The following is a 23645-nucleotide window of genomic DNA, read 5'->3' as shown; positions in this document are numbered from 1 at the left end:
GACGATGATAGAGTTCAGATGATATACATGTCCCCATATTTGAATATAAGCAGTTTATCCTTTATCATTATTCATTCATGTCACCTTTTAAAAACCATTGTAATTTTAAATAAAGGTATGTTTGATTTATTTGACATTTTTTAGAGAAGCATATGATTTAGAGCAGAAAAGGACATTATAGTTCATCTATTTCAACTCCATCATTTTATAGGTGAGAAGTGGAGGCCTAGAGAAACTGTCTTACCTAAGTTGATAGCAGGCTAGAATTTGAACTTGTATTTTTTAGACATAAAACTCTAAAAGCGGAGTTTTTTTCTAAATCTGCCTTCTATATGTTTAGTAGTAAGATACTTTTTACTGGCGTTTATATAGATTTAGGTAGCTGAGCCTCTTAAGTTATGAATAAACATAGAATGGACATGGACAATGCCTAATATTTTATCCTATTTATTAATGAAACTCACTAACAGGTGTGTATTCTGATATATTGCCTGGCACATTAGTTAATTAATTAATGATTCGGTATTCTTTTAGAGTCAGTCAGTAAACACTTACTAAGCACTTACTATGTTTCAAGTACTGTACTAAGTGTTGGGGATAAAAGAAAGGTGAAAGGCTGTCTCTGATTTCAAGAAACTCATAGTGTAATGAGGGAGGCAGAATGGAAACACTTATGTATAAGCAATCTCTCTACAGGAAAAATTGGAAATAATCAATAGGAAGGAAGAACTGAAAAAGGACATCTATAGAAACTAGGATCTTATCTGTGATTTGAAGGAAGCTAGGAAGAAGAAATGGGGAAGGAGAGAATTCTAGATAAAGAAGCAGGAAGAATAGTGTTACAAATCCAAAGAGGAGAGATTATCAAGGAGAAGAGGGTGATTTATTAGTATTAAAGGCTGCAGAAAGATCAAGAATAATGAAAATTTAGAAAAAGCCACCAGATTTGGCAGTTAAGAGATCATTAGTAAATTCGGAGAAAGTGATTTCAATTAAGTGATGAGATCAGAAGCCAGACTATAGAGAAGATATCGGGAGCAGAACAAGTGATGGTACCTATTGCAAACAGCCTTCTTGGCCACAAAAAGGAAGAGACAATATAAGGAACAATAGCTCATTGAGAAGGATGGATGAAATAAGAGTTTTTTGAGAATGGGGAAACAAAAATGTTTGTAGGCAATGGGAAAGCAGCCACTAAAAAGGGAAAGATTGAAGAAGAAAGTCATTGGTAGTGATAAGGCAGTCTTTTTTCTTGCTATCTTTAAAAAAATTTTTTTCTTTTTAAAAAAATTTAAATAGAAAAGGAATACAAAGCAAAATGAAACAAAACAAAAGAGAACATTGTCATGTGCCCAACAGAACATAAGGGAGGATTCAAAATACATAACAAGAAATGCTAGTTCCAGAAAGTGTATATATTAGTAGAAGAAATTATATTCATGAGTGTCCATCTTTTCTTTACTTCTTTGTTTGTAAATTATTCGTTTATTCTCTCCTACTCACTGTATTTACTTTATTCTTTTTCCCACTTTCACCCCCCCCAGCATGCTATAGTTAAGAAAGGAAATAGTTAAATATACATATATATATATATATATATATATACATATTCATACTTATATACACACATAACTTCATGCATGCGGGCACACCTGCCTTGCTATTACTTAAATTCCATGGACCTCTGCCTTGTCTTCTACCCTGACCCTTTGCTTCCCTGTATATCTATTCCTCCTCTTTTACTTCTTCATAGATTTTGGAGGATGCTATACCCTTCATAGTATATATGTAGTGTTGCCGATTTAACCCATTCCCAATGTGACTAGGTTTTCAGAACTGTGATCTCTTCTCCCCCATCTAATGTTTCGGTGTCTGTTTTTCCTCTGCACCTCATTTGTATGACATAATTGCTATTTTTATTTTAATTCTATCCCAATGTTTTTTTTTTTTTTTGAACTGCCCTATTGTTGATGTCAACAATGTTAAAACAAACAAAGAAACAATTTGTCCATGTTGAGTTTCTTGAAATTGATCTTTCATATTGGCTATATGTGTTAAATTTTCTACTAAGTTCAGATATGGTTGATGGAAAATCCTGAAAATCTGCAAGTTCAAGGAATGTCCATTTTTTCTCATTCAAAGTTATAGATAATTTTGGTGGAGATGATGTTTTTGACCACAGGCCTACTTTTCTTGATTGCCAGTAGATATGATTCCAAGACCTGTGTTTTTTTTAATTGTAGTTGCTGCCAAGTCTTGTACAATTCTAATTGTAACTCCAGCATGTTTTAGTTTTTTTTTTTTTTTTTTCTTGTTTCTTGCAAAATTTTCTCTTTGATCTGGAGATTTCAAAATTTGACAGTAATGTTCCTATGTGTTTTCCACAAAGGATCTTGTTGAGGTGGTAATTGGTGGATTTTTTCTATTTCTATTTTTTCTCTCTTGTTCTATCACTTCAGGACGGTTTTCTTGTATTATTTCTTATATTATTGTGTCAATTTTGGACACATTTTCAGGCAGTCCAATTATTCTTATATTTTCTCTCAATCTGTTCTCTAGATCTGTCATTTTTCTTAAAAGATATTTTACATTCTGTTCTATTTTCTCATTCTTTATAATATGTTTGTTATTTCTTGATTTCTCATAGCTTCACTGGTTTCCCCTTCTTCAATTCTAATTTTCAGAGAGTTATTTTCATCTTTGTGACTCTATCGCCTTTTCTGGTTGATTGTTTTTTTCCCATAATTTTTTTCTTGTTTTTCTTGGATGATTTTTATTTACTTGTTTAGTTTTTTCTCAATGTCTCTCATTTGATTTTTGAATTCATTTTTTAGTTCTCTATAAATTCTCTCTGGACAGGGAGCCATTTCATGTTACTCTTAGCTTTTTTTACTGAAGTTTCTCTTCTGAAGATGAACCCCTATCTTCCCTGTTCCTGTGTATATGGTGGGGTTCTTCTTTGCTTACTCATTTTTTTTATTTTAATAAGAAGTGTTAGTATAAGCACCTCTAATTGTGGGATGGGAGAATGGTGCCTCTAGCTTCCCTTCAGCTTTCCCTTTCTAACCTGGAATCAAAAACTTAAGAGCTCCCCCTCTCCTGTAAGTGCCCTCAGCCAGCAGTGTCCCTGCCTCACTGCTTCTGCACTCCTAGTGTGCTGGCTCCATCTTGTCCAGGGCTGGCTGTACAGCACAGCTGGGCCTGGAGTTCCCAAATCCTGAGGGGACAATCTCAGAGGTGAAAGACTCTGTGGTTCTTGCTGATAACCCAGGGATCCCCACTTGCTATCTGTATACTCTTTAGGCAGGTTAATCCTAGCCTGGGGTCTTTCTTCAGATCTTCTCAGGTTGTATCAAGAGGACCCCAGTTCTGCCCTAAGTTGTCTTGATTTTTCACCAGTCTGCGTTTACCCTAAGGCACAAATTTGTTCTATTTGTGGGAGAAATTGGGAGAGCCTGAAATTTAACCTGCTCTGCCACCTTTCCAGAATCCTCCCTGAGGGTAATCTTAAGAGAAGGTGGAATAGAATGGGATCACATGTGAATTAGGAGGATTTTACTTTAGAGGCAAGGAAAAGAGTACCCACCTCATGTAAGATGAAGAGATACCTATTGGTTGGAGATGGGAGAAACAACAGCAGCACTCAGAAATGGCCTCAATTTTTTTCATGAGCTCTGAGGCAAAGAGAGGGTGAGAGAGCGAGCCGAGTGGGAAAAGATCTGAAAGTGTGCTGCTGTAATAAAAGGAAGAATGAGTCAGGGAGGTCTAAAAAGGCTACCTGGCCAAAGTTAGGCTTAAATGAGATTAATTAACACAAACTTGTAGTAGACTTGTGTAGCATGATTTAATAATTTTTTCTACTTGTTCAACAACATATGAGTAGGAGCAAGGGCAGTGGATGGTGAACTGTTCAAGTCTAAGGGTGGGTGAAGCAAGTTTAATAGTGCCATAAGATGGCAAAGGATTTGAGAGAAGAGAACAGTATATTGAGGGATTGGTTCTTCAAGTTGTCAGAATAGAGAAGGGGAAAAATTGTAGCCACTGCAGAGATGATGGCCTGGAAAAGAAAGAAATGAAGAGATTGGAAGTAACGGTGAGGACAAAGAACAGGATTTGGGATTACAATGCAGGACAGGTAGAATGACAATAGAGGGAATAGGGGAATTTCAAGAGTTCAGAATTGCAATTGTGTATGATAGCAAAATCAAAGGTATGACCAGCTCTCTGTGTAGTTGTGGCTGAGAATGATGGAGAAATAAGCAGCTTGAGAAGTGTTCAACTTGTGCCATTTGTTTACAATGTAATAATATTGAACCAAAGAGCTATCAGAATAGTAAGAAACAAAAATAGAAAGATAGACGTGAATTTAGAGACTGACTATATAGCCTTAACTTTTTCTCAATTTTTCTGTTTAGTGTCTTTGTGATTTAGACAAGTCACTTGACTTCTCTAAATCTTAGTTTCCTCATCTATAAAATAAAGATAGTGAACTAGTTTTTAGAGACTCTTGAGCTATAAATAAATAATGCTTAATATTCAGTGCCCTTTTTTGGTACTTAGTAGAAAACAGTATCATACATTAACAGTAGAATTGCCAATATTCTTTAAAGAAGAATGTTTTTCTGTGGAAGAAAATTTTGTACAGGAGGATTCTTAGGAAATGGTCTTAATAGTTCAGAAAATTCCAAGCTTTCCAGATTTTCCCCATACACAAGGCAAAATACTACCCCATGGTGAATGGAGAGGTGGTTAAAAAATAAATAGGAGTTGGGGAAGAATAATGGTCTCCCTTGGAACAAACAGAGAAGATCTGAAGAAAAATTCCAGGATGGAGATTTGGCTTGTGTGAAGTGTAAAGATTTCCAGGTCAGCCTCTCTGAATCAGGAAGCAGTGAGGACTATGGCTCGGGTTGGAAGGTAGCCTCTGTTCCTGCCATAGGAATTTTCATCTCCCACATGGCTGGGGAGTCAGGTTTCTGAGATCAAGGGAACCTCTGCTGATAAGGGACTCCAGACCCATCAGTGCTGCTGAGAAGCATGTCTGGGAGAGAAGGATCTCTAGCACATAACCCATGAGTGCAGAAGCAGTGGGGTGTGGATGCATTGGGTGAGGGGAAAGGGTTGAAGGAGAAGATAAGGAAGGGATCCTTGGAGGTAAGTGGTAGCTTAAGTAAGAAAAGGGCAAGGTAGTGGATAGAAATAAACAGAGGCATGAGGAGGGCTAGGAAATGAGAGATACATAAGAGTTTTCCTTTGAATCTCAACATAGATGATCTAGAAATATTTGCATGGACTGAAGAATTGATGAGCTTTAGCATAGGGCGGAGAGTTGTGGGGAACCCCTTCTGGTCGGTGCAAATCCTTCATAAAAGAATTTACGAACCCAAAAAGTTAGACTGGCAAAAAGTTTATTGTTGGAACTGAGAAGTCAGCCTTTGCTAGGAAGACTCTAGCAGAGAAATCCTGACAGAGAGGTAAAGAAGGGTGTTAATACCGAGAAAAAGGAGTCTCTTCACAGTAGGCAGAGGGTCCTTGGCAGTCATGCCAAGGAGAGATCCCTTGGCCTGGAATGATTCCTGCTTTTGTTCTTCTGTCAGGTCCTGTTAGGGAAATGGAGGCTGACACTGAGAAGAGGTAGGGTCTTGGAAGCAGAGCAAACTACTTTGAACCTTCTGCAAGGTCCTGTTAGAAAAATAGGCTAGAAAGGTAAAGAGGGGTTAACGCATAAAAGAGAATGTCTTCTCCTTGTCCTGCTTTGGCCCTCTGCCAGGTCCTGTTAGGGTAGTGGAGGCTGACACTGAGAAGAGAATATTCACCTTCTCAGGAGGCAGAAGGTCCTCACAGATAGCTATGCCAAAGAGAGAGACAGGTTCCTTGGCATGTCATGTTCCTGCTTTGGGCCTCTGCAAAGTAAATGAATCCCAAAGTTGCTTTTTTTAAAAGAGATTTGAGATTGAAGTTTCAATTGAATGAGATTATTGCCCCCAGGTCTGCATTTTCCGTAGAATGGGACAATTTACTAGAAGTGGTCTGAGCCAATCTTCAGCTCAATAGGGGTCTATAGAAATACAGATTTCCAGCTAATTGAGATTACTTAAATTTGAGCTAAATAGGGAGTGGTCCTGGACTCAACTAGTTCCATCAAGATAACAGGATGAAACCACTTTATCTTGATTCCCTGAAGCAGGCCTCTCTTAGGAGAGTTAAAGGAGTTTCTCCCCTTCAAAGAGTTCTCAAGTGTTTACCCCAAAGTCAGGACAGTTTCAGGGTTCCCCCCATCAGAATCAAAGATTTTTTGCTTGTTGTCCCATTACTGTATTTTGGTCAGTGCATAGAGAATGAAAGGGATGTTCTTATATGGATCAATCAAGGGCTTTTCGCTTTTGAGTCATCCTTGAAAAAGATAAGCATAGTTTTTCTTAGAAGTTTGATCACATCTTGATAAAGTTTGTTAATTCAAGTTGGGACCAAAAATTTTAGAATAATTATTTTGTAATGAGTAGCTTGAAGGATGTGGGAAGGGAGATAGAGAACAGAATGGGGAAGAGAGTAAAAACCCCACTCGAGATTAGTTTTTTTTCCCTAAATGTTGTTGAAACAGTTAAGTTAAATAAGTTGACACAAGCTCAACTCATCTATTGCACTCATCTCTTGTATCCCTTGCCCCCTTCTTTCCTTCTGTAATGCAGTTTTTTAACTTGAGAATGATTGGAAGATTATCTAGAAGTTTCACCTTCTGTTTTCTCCTCTACTGAGGAGTCTTCATTTCTACTTGTTTTGGTCCTATGGAATTGCGTATGGAACAGAAACAGTATATTATTTCTCTTAAAATCTTATAGGTGTTAGCATTATTTCATGATGTTGGACAAAGTTAAGCGTCTAAAACTTAAAGATGACTTTGGTAGAAACTAAAGTAAAGTTAAAGTAAAAAAAAATTATTTTGTAATGATTATTTGATTCTAAATGTTGTTTGTCTTGTTTTGCAGAATAAATTTTACATAGAAACCAAGCTTAACAGAGACTTAAAAGATGATCTTATAAAGCTGTTTACGGAACATGTTGCAGAAAAGCACATTTACAGTCTAATGCGTAAGTAAACATATCTAACTTAGAAAATTGGGAAGACTTAAAATTATTCTGCAAAAATTTTCTGATTAAACCTAAATCTTATGAAAGAATCGTGCTTTCATGTTTATATCATTTATTTTATTTCTGAAAACTGGCAATACTTGGCATCAAAAGCACAAAAGAATAGTCTAGTATTATATTGTTTTAAAACTATAAAACTAAATCATCTAAATTAGCATGCAACATATTTTAAATTTTAAAATATTTGAGCATATTAAAAAATTTTTTTACCTGGTTTAATACCCAGATTACTTGACTCTACTGTTCAGTTCATAAATGCTGTTCTGCTATGTTTTTCATTTTGTATACAATTTTATTCCATAAAGCTCCATTGAGCATTAAAAATTTTCTTTAATATTAAATGGTGATATTGTGAATTAGAAATGAAAGGGAATAATTTTTAGAAAGTGTTTGGATAATAGCTGACTTTCATATATTGCTTTAAATCTTTTGTCTCATTTACAACAGCTGTGGCAAATAGTACAGATATTACCTCCATTTTTGCAGATGAGAAAACTGAGGCACAGAGATTAAATGACTTGCTAATTATCAGCTAGTTATATTATCTTTAAAAAAAAGTTGAAAAGAATTTTACAACTAGTAAGTAATTCTCTCCCTCGCTCCTTTTTATATATCCAAATGGTTGAATTTGTGGATCTTAATGTAGGGCATAATTTTTTTTTTTTTAATGACTGAGCAGTCAGAGTTAAGAGACTCAGTCACACAGCTAGTGACAAGTGTCTTGAGGTTATATTTGAACTCAAATCCTTGCTCCAAGGCCCTTGCTTGCTTTACTGCACTGCCTACCTGTTGTTATTACAGTAGAGTTTTTTTGTTTTCTTTTTAGGCATACAAGTTTCATAGAAATGGTCTGGTCTCTTAAGAGTGATCATTTCTTTAGTCTGCAGAATTATGTTACATTTTTTACTTTGTTAAAGCACCCAGCAAGGAAAAGGTGACCAGATCTACAAATTCAATGACTTATAAAGAGTAAACAATAGTGATACAGTTACATTTATTAATTTTTCTTTAAAAAACAACCACTACCACTCATGTTTTATGGACTTACAATTCATTGTTATTTTTATCTTTGAGCTTATCTATAAAAGCCTTTCTTTAGGTGTAGAAATTTAAAACATTCTCTAGTCCCTCCACACTTATCCAGCCAGTAGATATCCTTTTTTTTTTTCCTCCTGTGGAAAGTGGATTATCAGGTCAACTGAATGGCAACTTCTCTTGTAGCTTGAGGTTTCTGTAGAAGACCTGGTCATCAAAGATATATTGCTGGGTGCAGAAAATTCTCAGAACCAAATGTCAAAGTTGAATCTCTTGAGTTTTTAAAGAGCAATTACTTCATTAATTTCATGAATAATTCTGAACATTGATCTTGGACTACATGTATAAAAATATTATATTAGATACCTGTAATATTCTTTGAATATCTGGCTGAGTAGAATAATCATACCTTTTTTTAGCCAGTTTAAAAATTTGTCTTCTCCTTCAAAAGAAAATAGTTATTTTGATTTCAACTAGTTATATGCTTTTGGAACTTAAGATTATCATAAGGCAAAAGAAGCCACATTGTGATAATCTTTGGGGAATAGGCAAACTAAGATAAACCATACAAGGATTTTGATCAGCTAATTTCAGAACGTGTCTAGGGAGATGAGTGTTTTGATTTGCAAAGAGATTGATGTCATTTTGCACATTAAAATTAGCAAAAGAGTTTACTTGAAGAGAAATATGAGACGGAAAAATAGAAGGAGAAAGGAAATAATGTTAGGCAGAAGTTTACAATTCATCTTTGGTTGACATCAGTACTAATAACTGCTTCTTTTATATTTATTTTCAATGTAAGTTATATAAGCACTAAGACTTCAAAGCACTTTCACATTTATGCCATTTTATTATGATGTCATGAGCTCGTAATTATAAAGTGTTTCCCCCTCACTCCCATTTTTCTTTCACACTGGAAAGTAGGGAGTGTATTCCCATTTTATAGATGTGAGAACTGAAACTAACAGTTGGTATAGAGAGTTAACTGTATAGCTAGTTGGAACCAGCTTTTGGATCTAGGTTCTTTGACTCCACTACTCTTTCCTATACAACACTATCACCTTTTCTTACTGAATAAATTCTTAAGTGTACTTGTTTTTTAAATTTATTGGTATTTCTTAACTTGTGCTTATCCCAAAGGACAGTGTATTTTGAGATGTGTAATTTTTCTATCTAGATATTTATGTAACTTTGCAGCACAGTCCAGGCATTTACCTTTGCTTTACTGAAATATTTGATTGAATAATAACCATTTAGTGACAGCAGTGTTTATTGAATTCCTATGACAATTGCTCTACTATTAGGGTAGAGCTAATATCTTGAAGTTTGGGGGGGCCTTTAGATATGACTTAAAATTTGGCATTTAATTTAAATATCCTAAACTGAAAGAAAATGTACAACAATCTCTTTAATGTATAATAGAATTCACTTTCTTGAACATTTGTTATTAATAAATTTGGATAAAACTGTAAAAGTTGTTATAGTATAAAAACATAATCAAAATTTTTTCCAGATGAAATTATAATTAAATGACTAATGATGTGATATACTTCATTAGGTTAACTTTAAGTGTAACTCGCTGAGCATTTTTTAAATTAAAAAAGGCTTAGCTTACCAAAAGATGTTTCTCATATCTCATGAATAAATACTTCTTATTTTAAAAGAATATATGAAAAGTGATCTCATTGTGCTTGTTGGTTATGAAGAAATTTGCCTTGTTAAAACAAGAGCAATTTTATTAGATCTTTTATGAGATATCTCCTTGCTTTATGCAGCAAGAACATTTAGGTTTCTTAGAAAATTTAATAGAAATAATTCTGTTCATTTTTGTTTTTTAAGTTTTTATCTAGTGTGCACGCTCACACTCTCTGTCTCTCTTTCTTTCTCTTTTCTTGTCATGATTTATTGACTTCACTTGATAGGAAACTTCTATTATGAAAAGATAGGGGATAATGACCATTTGAGATTATATATGGTCTAAAATTAAATTCTACAAAATATTCTATTGCCTTGATTCGAGCCCTTTGATTTAGCAATTTATAGTAACATGAGAGATAATATTAAAATGTGATATATGCTAGAACATGTAGACATTGGATCATTTTCATTGACGTTTCCATAGACCCTCATGTATGTCAGAATATCTGTCTGTCTGTCTATCTCTCTCTCTTTAATTTTGAGGCAATTGGGACTGAGTGACTTGCCCAGGGTCACACAGCTAGGAAGTGTTAAGTGTCTGAGGCCAGATTCCTCCTGACTTCAGGGCTGATGCTCTATCCACTGCATCATCTAGCTGCCCCAGATGCAGTGACCTTTTGATAGTAAACTTCAAGGGAGACATGAATCAGGGAGATTTATTTTCAACCAAAGGTATTTATCATTGTGGTAGAAGAAATCCAATATTCATTATCCAGGTCAAGGAGGATTTATCTCTGGATGTTGAAGTCCTCCACATATTCTTGTCTTTGGGTAGCATTGTGCTAATTGCACCAAGTTATGTGAATTTCTGTAACCATTCAAAGAACCATTCCCCACCCAGGGAAGATCAAGTGGATGAAGAGCACCTATTGCTTACATATTAACTTGTATTTGGATAGATGTCTTAAAGAGTTTGTTCAGCAAACCAGAGGAGAGCAGGCTGGAGATAACTTTAAAGAAATTGCCAAGCTCTTTTACTGTTTGCAAACTTCTCATGAAAACAAAAGCCCATACTTTCAGTATTCTCATTTTACTTGTGTTGCTATGGAAAACTAAAAATGAACATCACAGAGAGGGCAGTATAGGGGCCCAAGGTGCCTGTAGCACATGTCTAAGAAGAAACTGACATATAGGAATAAAAAATGTTTTCAAGACTGGTCACATAGCAAGAGAAAAGAATGTGTCAGATAGGCCATCAGCGTGTTCCACTGTTGCTTTGGGGGCAAAGAGACAAGGCCTCCAGCAAATTGGATGAACTCTGTTGGACAAGCCTTTGAGGCCATGGACCTGAGTAACACAAAATAGGCAAATAGAATGGATTGCAGTCTATTTTGGAATGAATTCCCTAATCAGTGAGATCACAGAGCCGTTTGAGTATTTTTATATTTTTATTTATATATATATATATATATATATATATATAAAATATGATGTAAATAAAGCAAGAATTGTTTTCTGTAGTTTTTTTGCCAGACTATACAGCTAGTCTTTAAAAACTTATTTGTTTTACAATAAACAGAGTAAAACTCTGCTATTGACTTATTTGAAAGACTAGCTATAAATAAATGTCCATATTGTTTCATACTTTCATAACTGCCAAAAAATTACTAAGAGCTTACTTAATCTTAATGGAAAATTAGTAGTTATAATTTGTATGTTAGTGGTTGGTTATGTAGAGTAATTACTCTAATAATTTTTATAATGAATACATTAATTTTAATGGATTTCAGTAAATCCTTATTAATAAAAAGGAAACTTTGAGACCATTCCTTTCTTTTTCATTTGGGATTATTAAAGCAGCTCAGTTATCTCACAAAAAATAAACTCAACTATTTCAATCTGGAAATTTTATTTTTCTTAGCTTTTCCTAGTCCTGATTTATTGACTTCATTTGATAGGAAACTTCTATTATGAAAAGATAGGGGATAATGACCTTTTGAGATTATTTATGGTCTAAAACTAAAATCTAGAAAATACTCTATTGCCTTAATGTAAGCCCTTTGATTTAGCAACTTATAGTAACATGAGAGAAAACATTAAAATGTGATATATGCTAGAACATGTAGACATTGGGTCATTTTAATTAAGACATTTCCACAGACCCTCATATATATCAAAATTTAATGTCTCTTTAGTTACATGTAGATCTTTTGTAGAAGTTTTAAATAAGCTTTTCTTAGAGGAGCAGGTGAAACAGGATAAACACTTTTCAACAGTAGCTTTGGGGACCAATATGGGTTTTAGCTTTTGTAACCAATTTTTTTCTTTTTATTTCAGCTTTGCTTTTAGAAGCCCAGTCAACACCATTTCAAATAACACCTTCAACTATGGCAAATATTGTGAAAGGCCTGTATACACTTAGACCAGGTAAACATTACCTTTTTCCTCTGAAAAGAATTGAAAAGATTGAGAATCACCCCCAACCAAGAGTGTAATGGTTTAATTTTTTTTAAAAATTAAAGGTGTATTTTAAATCTTCTCTTCTGTGAAGCTTAATAGGATGTCATTTAATTGTGTGTATTTAATTTGCTATTTATAGATTGTTCAAATGGTAGGTATTAGCCAGCACTTAAATGGCACTTTTAAAAATTGCCTATGGTACCTCATGTGATTCTTACAATAGTCTTGGCAGATAGTTGCTATTGTTATTACCCTCATTTTATAGATGAGGAAACTGAGGCTAGAAAAGTTAAGTATCATGTAACTTCCAGAATTTTGAAGTAATTACTTTGAAAAGATAAAATTTTCATTGCCCTTGTTGGGGATGAGGTCGAGTAGTTCCATTCCTTTGATTTCATTGGATTATGGAATGCTGAGGGAGGGTACTCCCTCGACCAATGTCAGCATACGGTTACTCTGCCTCTTACAGTATTAGAGAATTTTTTGGAACCAAGTTCATTTAGCTAGTAAAGCGGTAGCCCTTGAGCCCAGCTCTTGTTGACATTAAACCAAGGCTAGATGTCTCTCAGGCATTGATCACTGTGACATGAGAATGGTGATCTAGGCAAAAATATACTCTAAAGTAGGATTTAGGAAAAGGAAAAGTTAAATGGTAGCAAAAAAAGTCCTTTGAAGAACCTTGATCTCATATTTGAAGTTTTAACTTTTGTGGATTGATATATTTCTTTTAAAGAGTCTCTACATCTTCTTCGCTTACATATAGAGCTTTTATTTTACCAGGTAGAAATATAAACTGCTGCTCTGGAAGTGTCAAAATAATGCTGATTTTGAACAAATGTTTCTAAATGCATTAATGTACTAAGGCCCATGGATGGATATGTATATTTTTGCATGCTCTTCTAGTATATTTGTCCTGAAATAAAAGCAGCATAAATGTGACGGGAACCCCAAAAGACTTTATTGAATTTAACAGGCATTTCAAAGGCATTTACCATGCCCAAACCACTGCACTAGTCACAATAGAAAATGCAGAAATGAATAAAACATGGCTCCTGATGTCATAGGACTTAGTGGCAAGATGGCCTTTAAATAGAGAGCTGTCACTGTTCAGGCAGATCTGGGGGTTGACATTTATTAACTGTCAAACTCGATAACTCAAAATCCCTCTGAAGCTCAGTTTCATCTCTATAAGATAAGAGTACTCACATCACAGGGCTGTTGTAAGGATGCGAAGTGTACAGCATTGTTGTTCATCCCCTTTTACATAAAGAAACTAAGACTCAGGTAGTTTGGACTTGTCTGATGTCACGCAGGGTCCTCAGTTACCAAAGGAATTTGAAAAGCAAATCCAATTCACTCTTTACCACAAGATAATCTTTATCATTTCTACAACAAAATACACATTTCATACTCTGGACTCAGGCCCTATTAGGATGTCTCCAGTATACCTTAATGCATTGTGATTCCACATAACTCCCTTTCATGCATGCTTCCTTCCCGCCAAACTAGACTCCTTACTCTTCCGGAACTTGGCATTATGTCCTGCATCTTCATTTGTATCATCTATCACCATGACTAAAATGTTCTCTTTCCTGAGATGGGCCTCTCAGAATCAGGTTAGCTGCTTCTTTCAAAACTCATTGCAGGTACAACCTTCCCCAAGTCATCTCAGTGGTTGGTTTTTTCTCCAGATTACTTTTTAGTAGTATATTTTTCTATATAGTTATGCTGTGTTCCTGATAGACTATAAACTCCTTGAAGTCAGGGACTATTTAGTTTTTGTTTTTGTGTCCCTAGTACTGGGCCTGGAGTCAAATTCAGCCTTAGACACTTACTAACTTTGTGATCCTGACCAAGTCACTTTACCTCTGTTTGCCTCAGTTTTTTCCATCTGTAAAATAGGGATAATCATAGCACTCAGAGTTATTGTGAGGATCCAATGAAATGACTGCAAGTGTTTGGCATATATAACAAGTACTACATAAATATTAGTCCTCATCATCATGATTATTGTTTTCTTATTCATGGGCACTTATTTATTTTTTACTGGATTTGCCTCCAGAGAAGTTCAATCTCTTTTGGAGAATTTTTTTAAGAGGCCAAGAATATTCATAGAACAGACTTCAGGAACTTAGCAAATAGATTGTAACAGGTTCTTCTAATTAATGCTTTCTTGTAATAGGACAGACTCTTGGGAAGTTGTGGGTTTCCCCTCATTGGGAAGTTTTCAGAGATTGTTTTTTGTTATGATTTGGACTAGATGTTCACAGCTGTCTTGTCCAGCTTCAATTTTGTGAACTCTCTTGAGAGAAGAGGAGCCGCCAAGGATGTCTTTGTAAAAGAAACAATGTTTGAATAAGATCTTAAAAGATGATAGTATTTCACTAATAAAAAATGGTGGGTTTGGAGTGGGGTTAAGGCCATTCTTAAGCTTGTGAGATGGCAGGAGCAAAAGAAAAAATGGAACAACGTACAGAAGATACCTGGAGTCAGTGAACAATTAAAATAAATTATAAAATTAGTAATGGGAGATTAGCATAGAATGAGATTTTTCAAAGGTGATAATCTATCAGATTATGAACAGTCTTTAATATGTTTTGAATCTTCCATCTGAATGGAAGATACCCAAAGCAATTTCTTATTTTAGTTTAAAAAAAAAAAAAACTTAAAAAATACTCTCTAGAAATGTTTTTAAAATGGAGCACTATTTTACAATTTACAAACTTTGATAATATTTCTTTGGATGAATCTAAAACATTTAGTAACTGTGGTATAACCATCTAATTTAGTATAATTATTATATTTCTTTTGAGGATTCTAAGGAGTTTCTGTGCTAGAGAGCCTAAATATGAAGCATATCAAAATTGATGTAGAATATAAAGGCTGCCTGCCTCCCTTCCTAATTTTCTATAAATTCTTAATTCCTAATGCCCATAGACAGTTATATTCCAGTGTATAAAACAGTTGTATACCAGTGGCTCCCTAGTTGTTTACAAAACTTAATGATACTATTAGAAATTTTTATGAAGCTTTTACTAGATTATATATCTGATAATTTTTGACCCCCAAACCCTTGAGTAATTTGTTACATATTTTATTGAACTGAACTTAAAAAAAAAAAAGAATTAAACAGTAGTGCTGGAAAGGGCTCATGTGAGATTACTGAGAGTTAGTCTATGAATAATATTTTCATGTTGGAAGGCAACCAGGTATTTTATGGTATTTCAAATTGATATATGCTGAATAGATGGCTACATTGGATGTGGTTTTTAACACAATTAATGAAAAGAATCTTAGAATAAAGTTAATCTCTTAGGGTAAAAATAAATGTTGGTACATGTTTCTTTACAATCTATTTTATCTATGCTGGAGCTTGTGTAATAGAATTCAGTGTTCTCGTAAGAACTTGATGTACAAGAACTGACCTGTTAACCAATTTTTCTCCCCATTGAGACATTCTTTGCTATTTTAGATATTTTCTGAGAAATTTATTTTTGGCACATTTATATTACTAGCAATAGCCATTACAGAAAGTGTTTTGAAAATGTTTAAAAAGTTGAAAAGTTAAGTTAAAATTTTAAGTTTTGCTTAAAATTGCACTAAGACTTTCAAGATACCCTGTATTTCTGCTTATTGAGTTTGTAATATACTATATTCATCTTACAAAGATTTAGTTCCTAATATAAGACATAGTTTATGGTTTTAGGAACCTCAAATCCTACCTATTTTCTTTTAATCTTTTTTGAGGAGGGAAGAAAGGATCTAAACTTAGGATTTAATTCATAAAAGGAACTTCTGGTGAGCCAGATCCCTATGCTGATCAGTAACTCTTTGGTGAGTTAAAAGTCATATAGTCAATCATAGGGAAGGCTTGAATCCATAGCTCTTTGACTCCACTAAGGCACCCTACTTCTTTCTTTTATCTTAAACCCGCCCAAAACACCTAAAAGTTCTTTCTCTTTTCAGTAGAAATAGAGCTAAATTTAACTAACAATGGCTTAAAATCTCATGACTAAATATTTTCCAAAGTAAGGAAGATCTTTTACGTTCTATGAAAAGTTGTATGAAAAAATATAGAACAGGGTGATTGTGTTTGTCTCTGTGTTATATGTATATAATTTTCATAACATAAATAATTTTCATAACAATTGGGATAGGAAGAGAGGGGTTGTGAATTTTTCTGATAGGTAAGTGAATAAAAATTCCGCTGTCTAGATTCACATTTCTTCCAACCATCTCCTAGGGCATCTTACTGTTTACCCTGTGACTGCATACAGGCAGCGAGGCAGCATAGTGGATAGAGCACAGGAAGACATGAGTTCAAGTTTGGCCTAAGATGTTTATTATCTGTGTTCTCCTGGGCAAGTCACTTAATGATGTTTGCCTTGGATTCCTTATCTATAAAATGAGGAGGAAATGGCAAACCATTCCAGAATTGCTGCCAAGAAAACTCCAAATGAAGTCAAGAAGAGTTGGACACAACTAAACAACAATTGTACATGTACCATTTCCCCACCCCCTTTTCTGTGAGCAGGTAATAAATTGGTACTACCACTGGTAATACAAAGTGAGCAATAGCCTTCTTTCCTGTGTTTCCAGTCACAATCCCTATGATTGCTTATATGAAAATTCCTTCTCCGGCTACCATTCCTCAAAAAATGTCCTTGTCCCTTTCACTAAATCTTTCATTTTGTGCCTCTTTGCACATGCTATTTTGTTCCATACTTATTTGTGTGTTTAAATTTGCCTGCTTCTGGAAAGTAATGACAATAATTCATCTTTGATAGCCTACTAAGTGGCATATACATAGTAGATAAACAAGTTTTTTAATTTAGTAGTATAGGAGGGAGATCTTTTAATCATAATTTTATTTTCTCTTAAAGCTTACATTGGTATAAATTTTGCCTTTCAAACAAAATAAACTCTCAAACTCTTCATTTTCTTTTTATTTTTCTTTTTCCTTCCTTTCAGAGTGGGTTCAGATGGCACCAGCTTTATTTTCTAAATTCATCCCAAACATACTTCCACCTGCAGTGGAATCAGAGCTTCAGCAATATGCAGCTCAAGATCAGAAACTCCAGAGAGACCTTTTACAAAACGGATTTGCAAGGTACATTTGATAATGCTTCAGTATGAACTCTTATGAACTAGGGTTGCAGCTGCAACTCATGTATAAGGAAGGCTTTTTCAGTAGTTTGATCAGTGTTAATGTGGGTTGCCACAAGATAGGAAAACATTTTTAGTGTGTTAAAATAGGGGATAGGTGCCATGGCAAGGTAGTAGAAGAGATTTTATTTGCATTATATAAACTTCCATAGTAGGGGTTCTTTTTCTGGAGTTAATGAATTTGCTTTTGAAATAATGTGATGACTGTTTTTCAATGTAATTGACTTCCTTTGTATTCCTTTATATTTTCTGCATTTAAAAAATTATGGGAAGGAAACTATCCATAGACTTATATGGATTTCTAAAGACGTTTATGTCACAAAAAAGATCAAAAACCCTTTTTTTAGAGCTTTTCTTAGAGTAGGAATTCCCAGAAAGGAAGGTAATTTTTACTTTTACAATCTTCACATTGCCCCCATTCCCTAATCGTAAAAATTGGGTAAAGAAGCTAATGACTTTTGGGCTTTGGATATTTTTAAATAGGTAAGTAACATTTTAGCCAGTTGAGTTAAACACAGTATAACAAAATGTTTATAAAGAGTGCCTTTTTTTTTTTTTTAAAGGTTTGTGTTTTTATTTTTCCCTGAAAAATTTTCCTTTAGAATTTTCAGAAAGTTTATACTTATAGTTTACCATACCTTATTTTTTAAACATAATTTTTGATTGGTATATGCTTTTTCTTTTCTTTTTTTAACCAGTTTGATTTTTATATTTATATTGAAGTAAATCTGAATTATGACCTCCATTGAGAAAAGTGAAGATTCCCTAGCATGTTACAAAACCAGGCTTGGCAGTCCTTTAGTGAAAATGAAGATGCTTGAGTATTTCTTTTTATAAAAATAATTGTATACCAACTGGGATAGGATATTAAATTTTGGAAAGGATCATGGTCTCTTTTGACTTCTTTCTTGACTCCTTATTTCAGAGCTGCAAGTGAATATGCTCTTGCAAACAAGGACTTCTCAGAGATTCTGGTATTTACCTGAGTCTTTGGGGTAACCTTGACTGAGATAATAGTTTTTACAAATCTGCAGTTACATGTTTTACCTTAAGTGATGAATAGTAAGACATAATAATATTCTCTTTATTAGTACAACATTTGATGTGGAGCTCTTTATGTTCCTGTTTTCCTTTGTAAGTGAAGATATTATTAGTGTCTATACCTCTGTTTTTAGGTTTCTGGAGGGGACTGGTTGAAGAACTATACACTTACATTGTTTGTTAGAGCAACATATCCTGCTGCTTCTTTACATTATCAATCTGTGTATATATTGAACTGGTAAAGCCTCACTGCTTAGCTGCCAAGAGAGTAGCATGAGTTACAGCAATGTTGTAACTCTCTAGTGGCCACAATTCAAAGAGGAGTTACTCTCACTTTGAGGCACTGCCAGATAAAAAATGGACTTCTCTCATTAGAAAGCAAATTATAGGTTCCTGATTTGGGAAACATTTCTTAAATCATCTGTCTCTGCCATCAGACTAACTGATTAAAAGCAAAGGTAAAAATAAACACCAAATTATATTAAAAAAAAAGGATAAAGAGAAAATAATTGCATATTATTTGTTACTGACTGAAAAATGACAAGTAAATCCTTAACTTTGACCATCATTTACCATTAACCTTACCATCAATTAATTTTTCTTAGAGATTTTTAACTGATGTAAGAAGTTGTTACAACATGTGGAGTCTACTAAAAAACCTTCAGATTACCTAAACTGGTTAAAAAAAACCTCTCCTTACCAGTGGAGATAGGGAGCAGCCAAGGGATAGCACTGTTTTTAAATGAAAGATAATTTAATTCAGTAAGTAAATACTTAAGTATTTACACTTACTTGCAAAACATAATGAGGTGTTTCTCTAGATTCTTGTTTGTGGATGACATTGTGAAGATTGAATCAAGTCCCAAGACTACTTCAGTGGCATACACAGAAAAAATTAAGTGGATGTTGGGAGAATGCATATTATCTAGATTGTGACATGCAGCTGGATAGATGGCTCATTTTTAGTCTGTCTCTATCAGTACAAAAAACTGGAGTGATATTGCATATAGACAGTAAACTAAGCCTCCAATCGAATAGGAGAGTCAGCTGTAATACTTTTGGGAAATTACCAGCACTTGGGTCCTAGTCTGCTTTCTGAAACACAAACTAACCTTTTTAATATCGATAATCTTCTGGTAACGAGACAAGTGTGGTGTTTCACAAATTGTTGCTCCTCTTCAAGGAATTTAAATAAAAGATGATTTAGGGCAATGAAAAGGAAGGGCAAGGTATGTGTAAATAGGGTAAAACATATTGTCCATAATATGCACTTAAGAAGTATAAAAGATATACTAAAGGGCTTGGATGAAAAGGAATTCAGCTAACCATTTGAGGAAAAACAGCTGGGCAGCTTAGGCACTTCATAGGTACTGTGAAAGATTAAGTCCTAAAGCAGAGGCTGAAGTGCATTGGATAGATTGTCTTGTGGAGAACTTATGGAAAGACATGGACAGCAATGATAGCATGAGAAAGCAAGCGGGCATTGCTACTTGTCCTGGTAGAAAGAGTGTCCTCATGAAATCACAAATACATTAATCTGGGCAGGAAATCTAGATTTTAATATCCATTCATTTCTATATTCCTCTCCTCCCCTTCAAAGCATTTCTTCAAATAAAGAATAAAATAAGAAGGAGAATTGAGTAAAGTTATACATTCAGCTGTGTTGCATTTCCTGCATTATGGATTTAGACTTTTTGATTTGTCATGTTCTTTTAGAATACTTCTGGACTTCTCCTAGGTTGTCTTTATATACTACTTTATACAATAGTATTTAGCAGAATCAGTGGTTGCTTCTTGTTCCTTTTGAATTGTGGATTTTGTGTAAATTGCTTTATCTGAAATCTTTTATTTTCAACTGAAATCTTTTTTTGGAGATTTCAAAGAATCAAAGTGGTCTGGCTAAAACCCCACTATTTTTCATGACCCAGAAGTATTTGCATTTATTTTTTAGAGATCATCTTAAAAGTATGTACCTTCTAAGCTAGATATTCTCTTAAAAATTGTTACTTACACGGTTCTAGGTTTTCATCAATATGGGTGTTGGTTTCACTTGTGCAGAGCAGTCTATTGATGTCCACCTTAAACTCCTCACAAAGGGATTGTCGGCCTATGGTGCTTAGGAACCTACCACTGGCAGTCACGACACTGTGTGGATCAGTAGCTTTACTTGGGCTTCTTTCATCTATGTCTGGCATCTTTCTTCCCGCCCAGTTCTCTTTTGGTAGCTGGTTGTAGCCTGTGTGCCCATACAGTTTCATTGACCTTTGGGTGATCTCTTAAATTTTTTAAAGATTGTGATATTTTATATCCCTTAGCCATATGGTATTACTGGATAAAAGCATAGCCTTTTGCTTTAGATAGGGTGAGAGTTGGGCAGTTCTGCAATGTTGGGGGTGAGGTGGGGCAGGGGAAGCAGAGGGGGAATAAAAATCAATAGAATCTCTACCATCTATTAGGAACTGTGCTATGAGATTACACATTCATGTGATCCTCACAACAACCCTGGAAGGCAGGTGCTATTATTATATTATTTCTGTTTTACAGTTGAAGAAATTGAGGCAAATGGGTTAAGTAATTTGCCCAGCATCACATACCTAATAAGTACCTGAAGCTGGATTTGAACTCTTCCTGACTCCAGGCTTAGCACCCAAACTGTAGTTCTTTCTAGTTGCAAAACTGCCATACAACTTTTTTCTTCCTTTTGAATTTTGAATCCTTGTCATTTTCCATTTGTAGTATCTGTTTACCTTCTCTCATTTTTTTTTCTAATTCATTTATTTCCTGATCATAATTTTATACCATTGAGATCTCCATGAGATTTGAGTTTATAAACACTTGTGCCTTTATCTCCTGCCTTAAGAAATCAAGTGTTTACCAGCTGCGATTGTTTCTAGGTTTTTTTGGTTTCCTTATTGTAGCTATGATTTAATGTTTTATCATAATTAATCTTTTATCCCATTTTTCATTTTTGTACATAAATAACCTATCTAGGTTAGGCCAAAATTGTCTCAGTCACGTATCATATCTTGTTTTCCTCTTAGATGGTGATCTGTCTGATTATACAGAGAGTTAATTTGTAAATGACTTCCGCATTAGTAACCAATCACTTCCTTTCAGTTGAAATATAATTTCTTTTTATTTTCTGATGTTATTTGGATGATTTTCTTATGAATTTCTTCTAAAAAGTACGCTTACCTTCTCAGTTTTTCCTATCCCTACTGAGTGTTTGCTTTAATTCTGCTCCTAATTTGCCTTGCTTTTTCTTAATATCCCCCCACTTATGTGTCTTCTTCCCCAACTCTTTGCTTTCCCATCCACCCATCCTTCTTCCCTTATTTCTTTCTAGATTTTGGAGCATGCTATACCCTGCATGATATATATGGTGTTGCCTATTTAACCCATTCCCAATGTGAATAGGTTTTTGGGACTATAAGCCCTTATACCCCTTCTAATGGTTCTGTGTCTGTTCTTCTGCTCATTTGTACAGCATGATTACTACTTTTTCCTTAACTCTGCCAGTCTTTCTTTTGAGCTGCCTTATTGTTGATTTCAATCTAAAACATATGGAATTTAATTCCCTTGTTAAAAAAACAACAACAAAAAAAATACAATTTGCCCATGTTGACTTTTTTGTAATCGATCCTTGATATTGGCTTTTATATGTTAAATTTTCTATTAAGTTCAGGTTTGCATGAAAGAAAGTTCTGAAAATCTACAAATTCATTAATGTCCTTTTTTTCTCTTTCAATATTATATTTTTTGCTGGATATGATATTTTTGGCTTCAGGCCTAGTTCTTTTGATTCTCTATAGATATGATTCCAAGACCTGCGGTCTTATACTGTAGCAACTGATAAGTTCTGTACAATTCTAATTGTAGCTCCAGCTTATTTAAATTGTTTTTTTCTTGTTTCTTGCAAAATGTTCTTTTTGATCTGGGGGTTTCCAAATTTGGCAATAATGTTCCCATTGTGTTTTCCACAAAGGATCTCTTTGAGGTGATGTTTGGTGGATATTTTCTATTTCTATTTTACTCTCATGTTCTGTCATTCCAAGACATTTCTCTTGTATTATTTCTTGCATTAATTTGTGTCAAGGTCCTTTTTTTGGACTCAACTTTAAGGCAATCCAATTACTCCTATATTTTCTCTTCTTGATCTGTTCTCCAGATCTGTTGTTTTCCTTATGTTTCACATTTTGTTCTATTTTTTCATTCTTTATAATCTTATTTCTTGGTCTCTCAATAGTTTCACTGGCTTCCCCTTGCCCAATTGTAGTTTTCAAAGAGTTACTTTCATCTTTGAGACTCTCTACCTCCTTTTCTAGTTGGTTAACTTTTTTTTTTCATAATTTCTTGGATGGTTATTATTATTATTATTATTTTAGTTTTTCTTCTATGTCATTCATTTGATTTTTAAATTTTTTCAGTTCTTCTTTAAATTCTTCCTGGGCAGGGAGCCATTTCACATTATTCTTAAGAGTAGAAACAACTCTTTTTACTTCAGTGTTCTCTGAAAATAAACCTGTCTTCCCTGTTCCTATAATAAGTTCCTATTGTGGGGTTCTTTGAAGCATGCTCATTTTTATTTTTATTTTTTAAATAAGAGGTATTAATGTAAATACCTCTAATCTTGAAGTGAGGGGGGTGCCTTTGACTTCACCTCAGCTCTTCTTTCTCACCTGGACACCCAAACCAAGAGACCCTCCCCCTCTCCTCCATAATTGTGCTCACCATGTGCTGGTTCCTTCTTGCCAATGTCCACTTCTCTGCAGCACAGCTGGGCCTGGCTGTCCTCATCAGCCAACATTTTCTCAGTCTTTCTGGTCTCAGACCTGGATTCCATATGATATGGATATAATTGTTTTCATTTGTAATCTTATTTATATATTTAGAAATATTTTTTTCTGAGAAAGAGATATATGTAGAACACAGAAAAGGGTAAGTATCTATCTTGTAGGCTAAAAAGTAATTCTTCTAAATCTGAAGCCCTGTTTCTGCCAATAAAAGATAGACTGCATGGAACTGAGAATAATTTATACTGCTTTAAACATTTTTTTTGTTTGTTTTTTTTATTTGAACTGTGAGGAAAGATGATGTAAGAGTGTAGCCATACCATTTAGCAAATATTCATTAAATATCTTTGGATGCTGTGCCCT

At 34.4% G+C, this 23645-nt stretch overlaps 1 protein-coding gene across 1 annotated transcript in view; it reads left to right on the top strand.

Annotated features, from left to right (window-relative positions):
* Positions 1-23645, top strand: part of CACUL1 (CDK2 associated cullin domain 1) — an 80107-nt gene that overhangs the window by 49320 nt on the left and 7142 nt on the right. Inside the window, exons 5-7 of the mRNA XM_051981525.1 lie at positions 6987-7089; positions 12160-12249; positions 17254-17392. Coding sequence (XP_051837485.1) covers positions 6987-7089; positions 12160-12249; positions 17254-17392 — 332 coding nt within the window. The remainder of the gene's footprint in view (positions 1-6986; positions 7090-12159; positions 12250-17253; positions 17393-23645) is intronic.

This window comes from Antechinus flavipes, chromosome 2, assembly GCF_016432865.1.
Source record: "Antechinus flavipes isolate AdamAnt ecotype Samford, QLD, Australia chromosome 2, AdamAnt_v2, whole genome shotgun sequence".
Lineage (NCBI taxonomy): Eukaryota > Metazoa > Chordata > Mammalia > Dasyuromorphia > Dasyuridae > Antechinus > Antechinus flavipes.
This window is presented reverse-complemented; position numbering and strand designations above follow the sequence as displayed.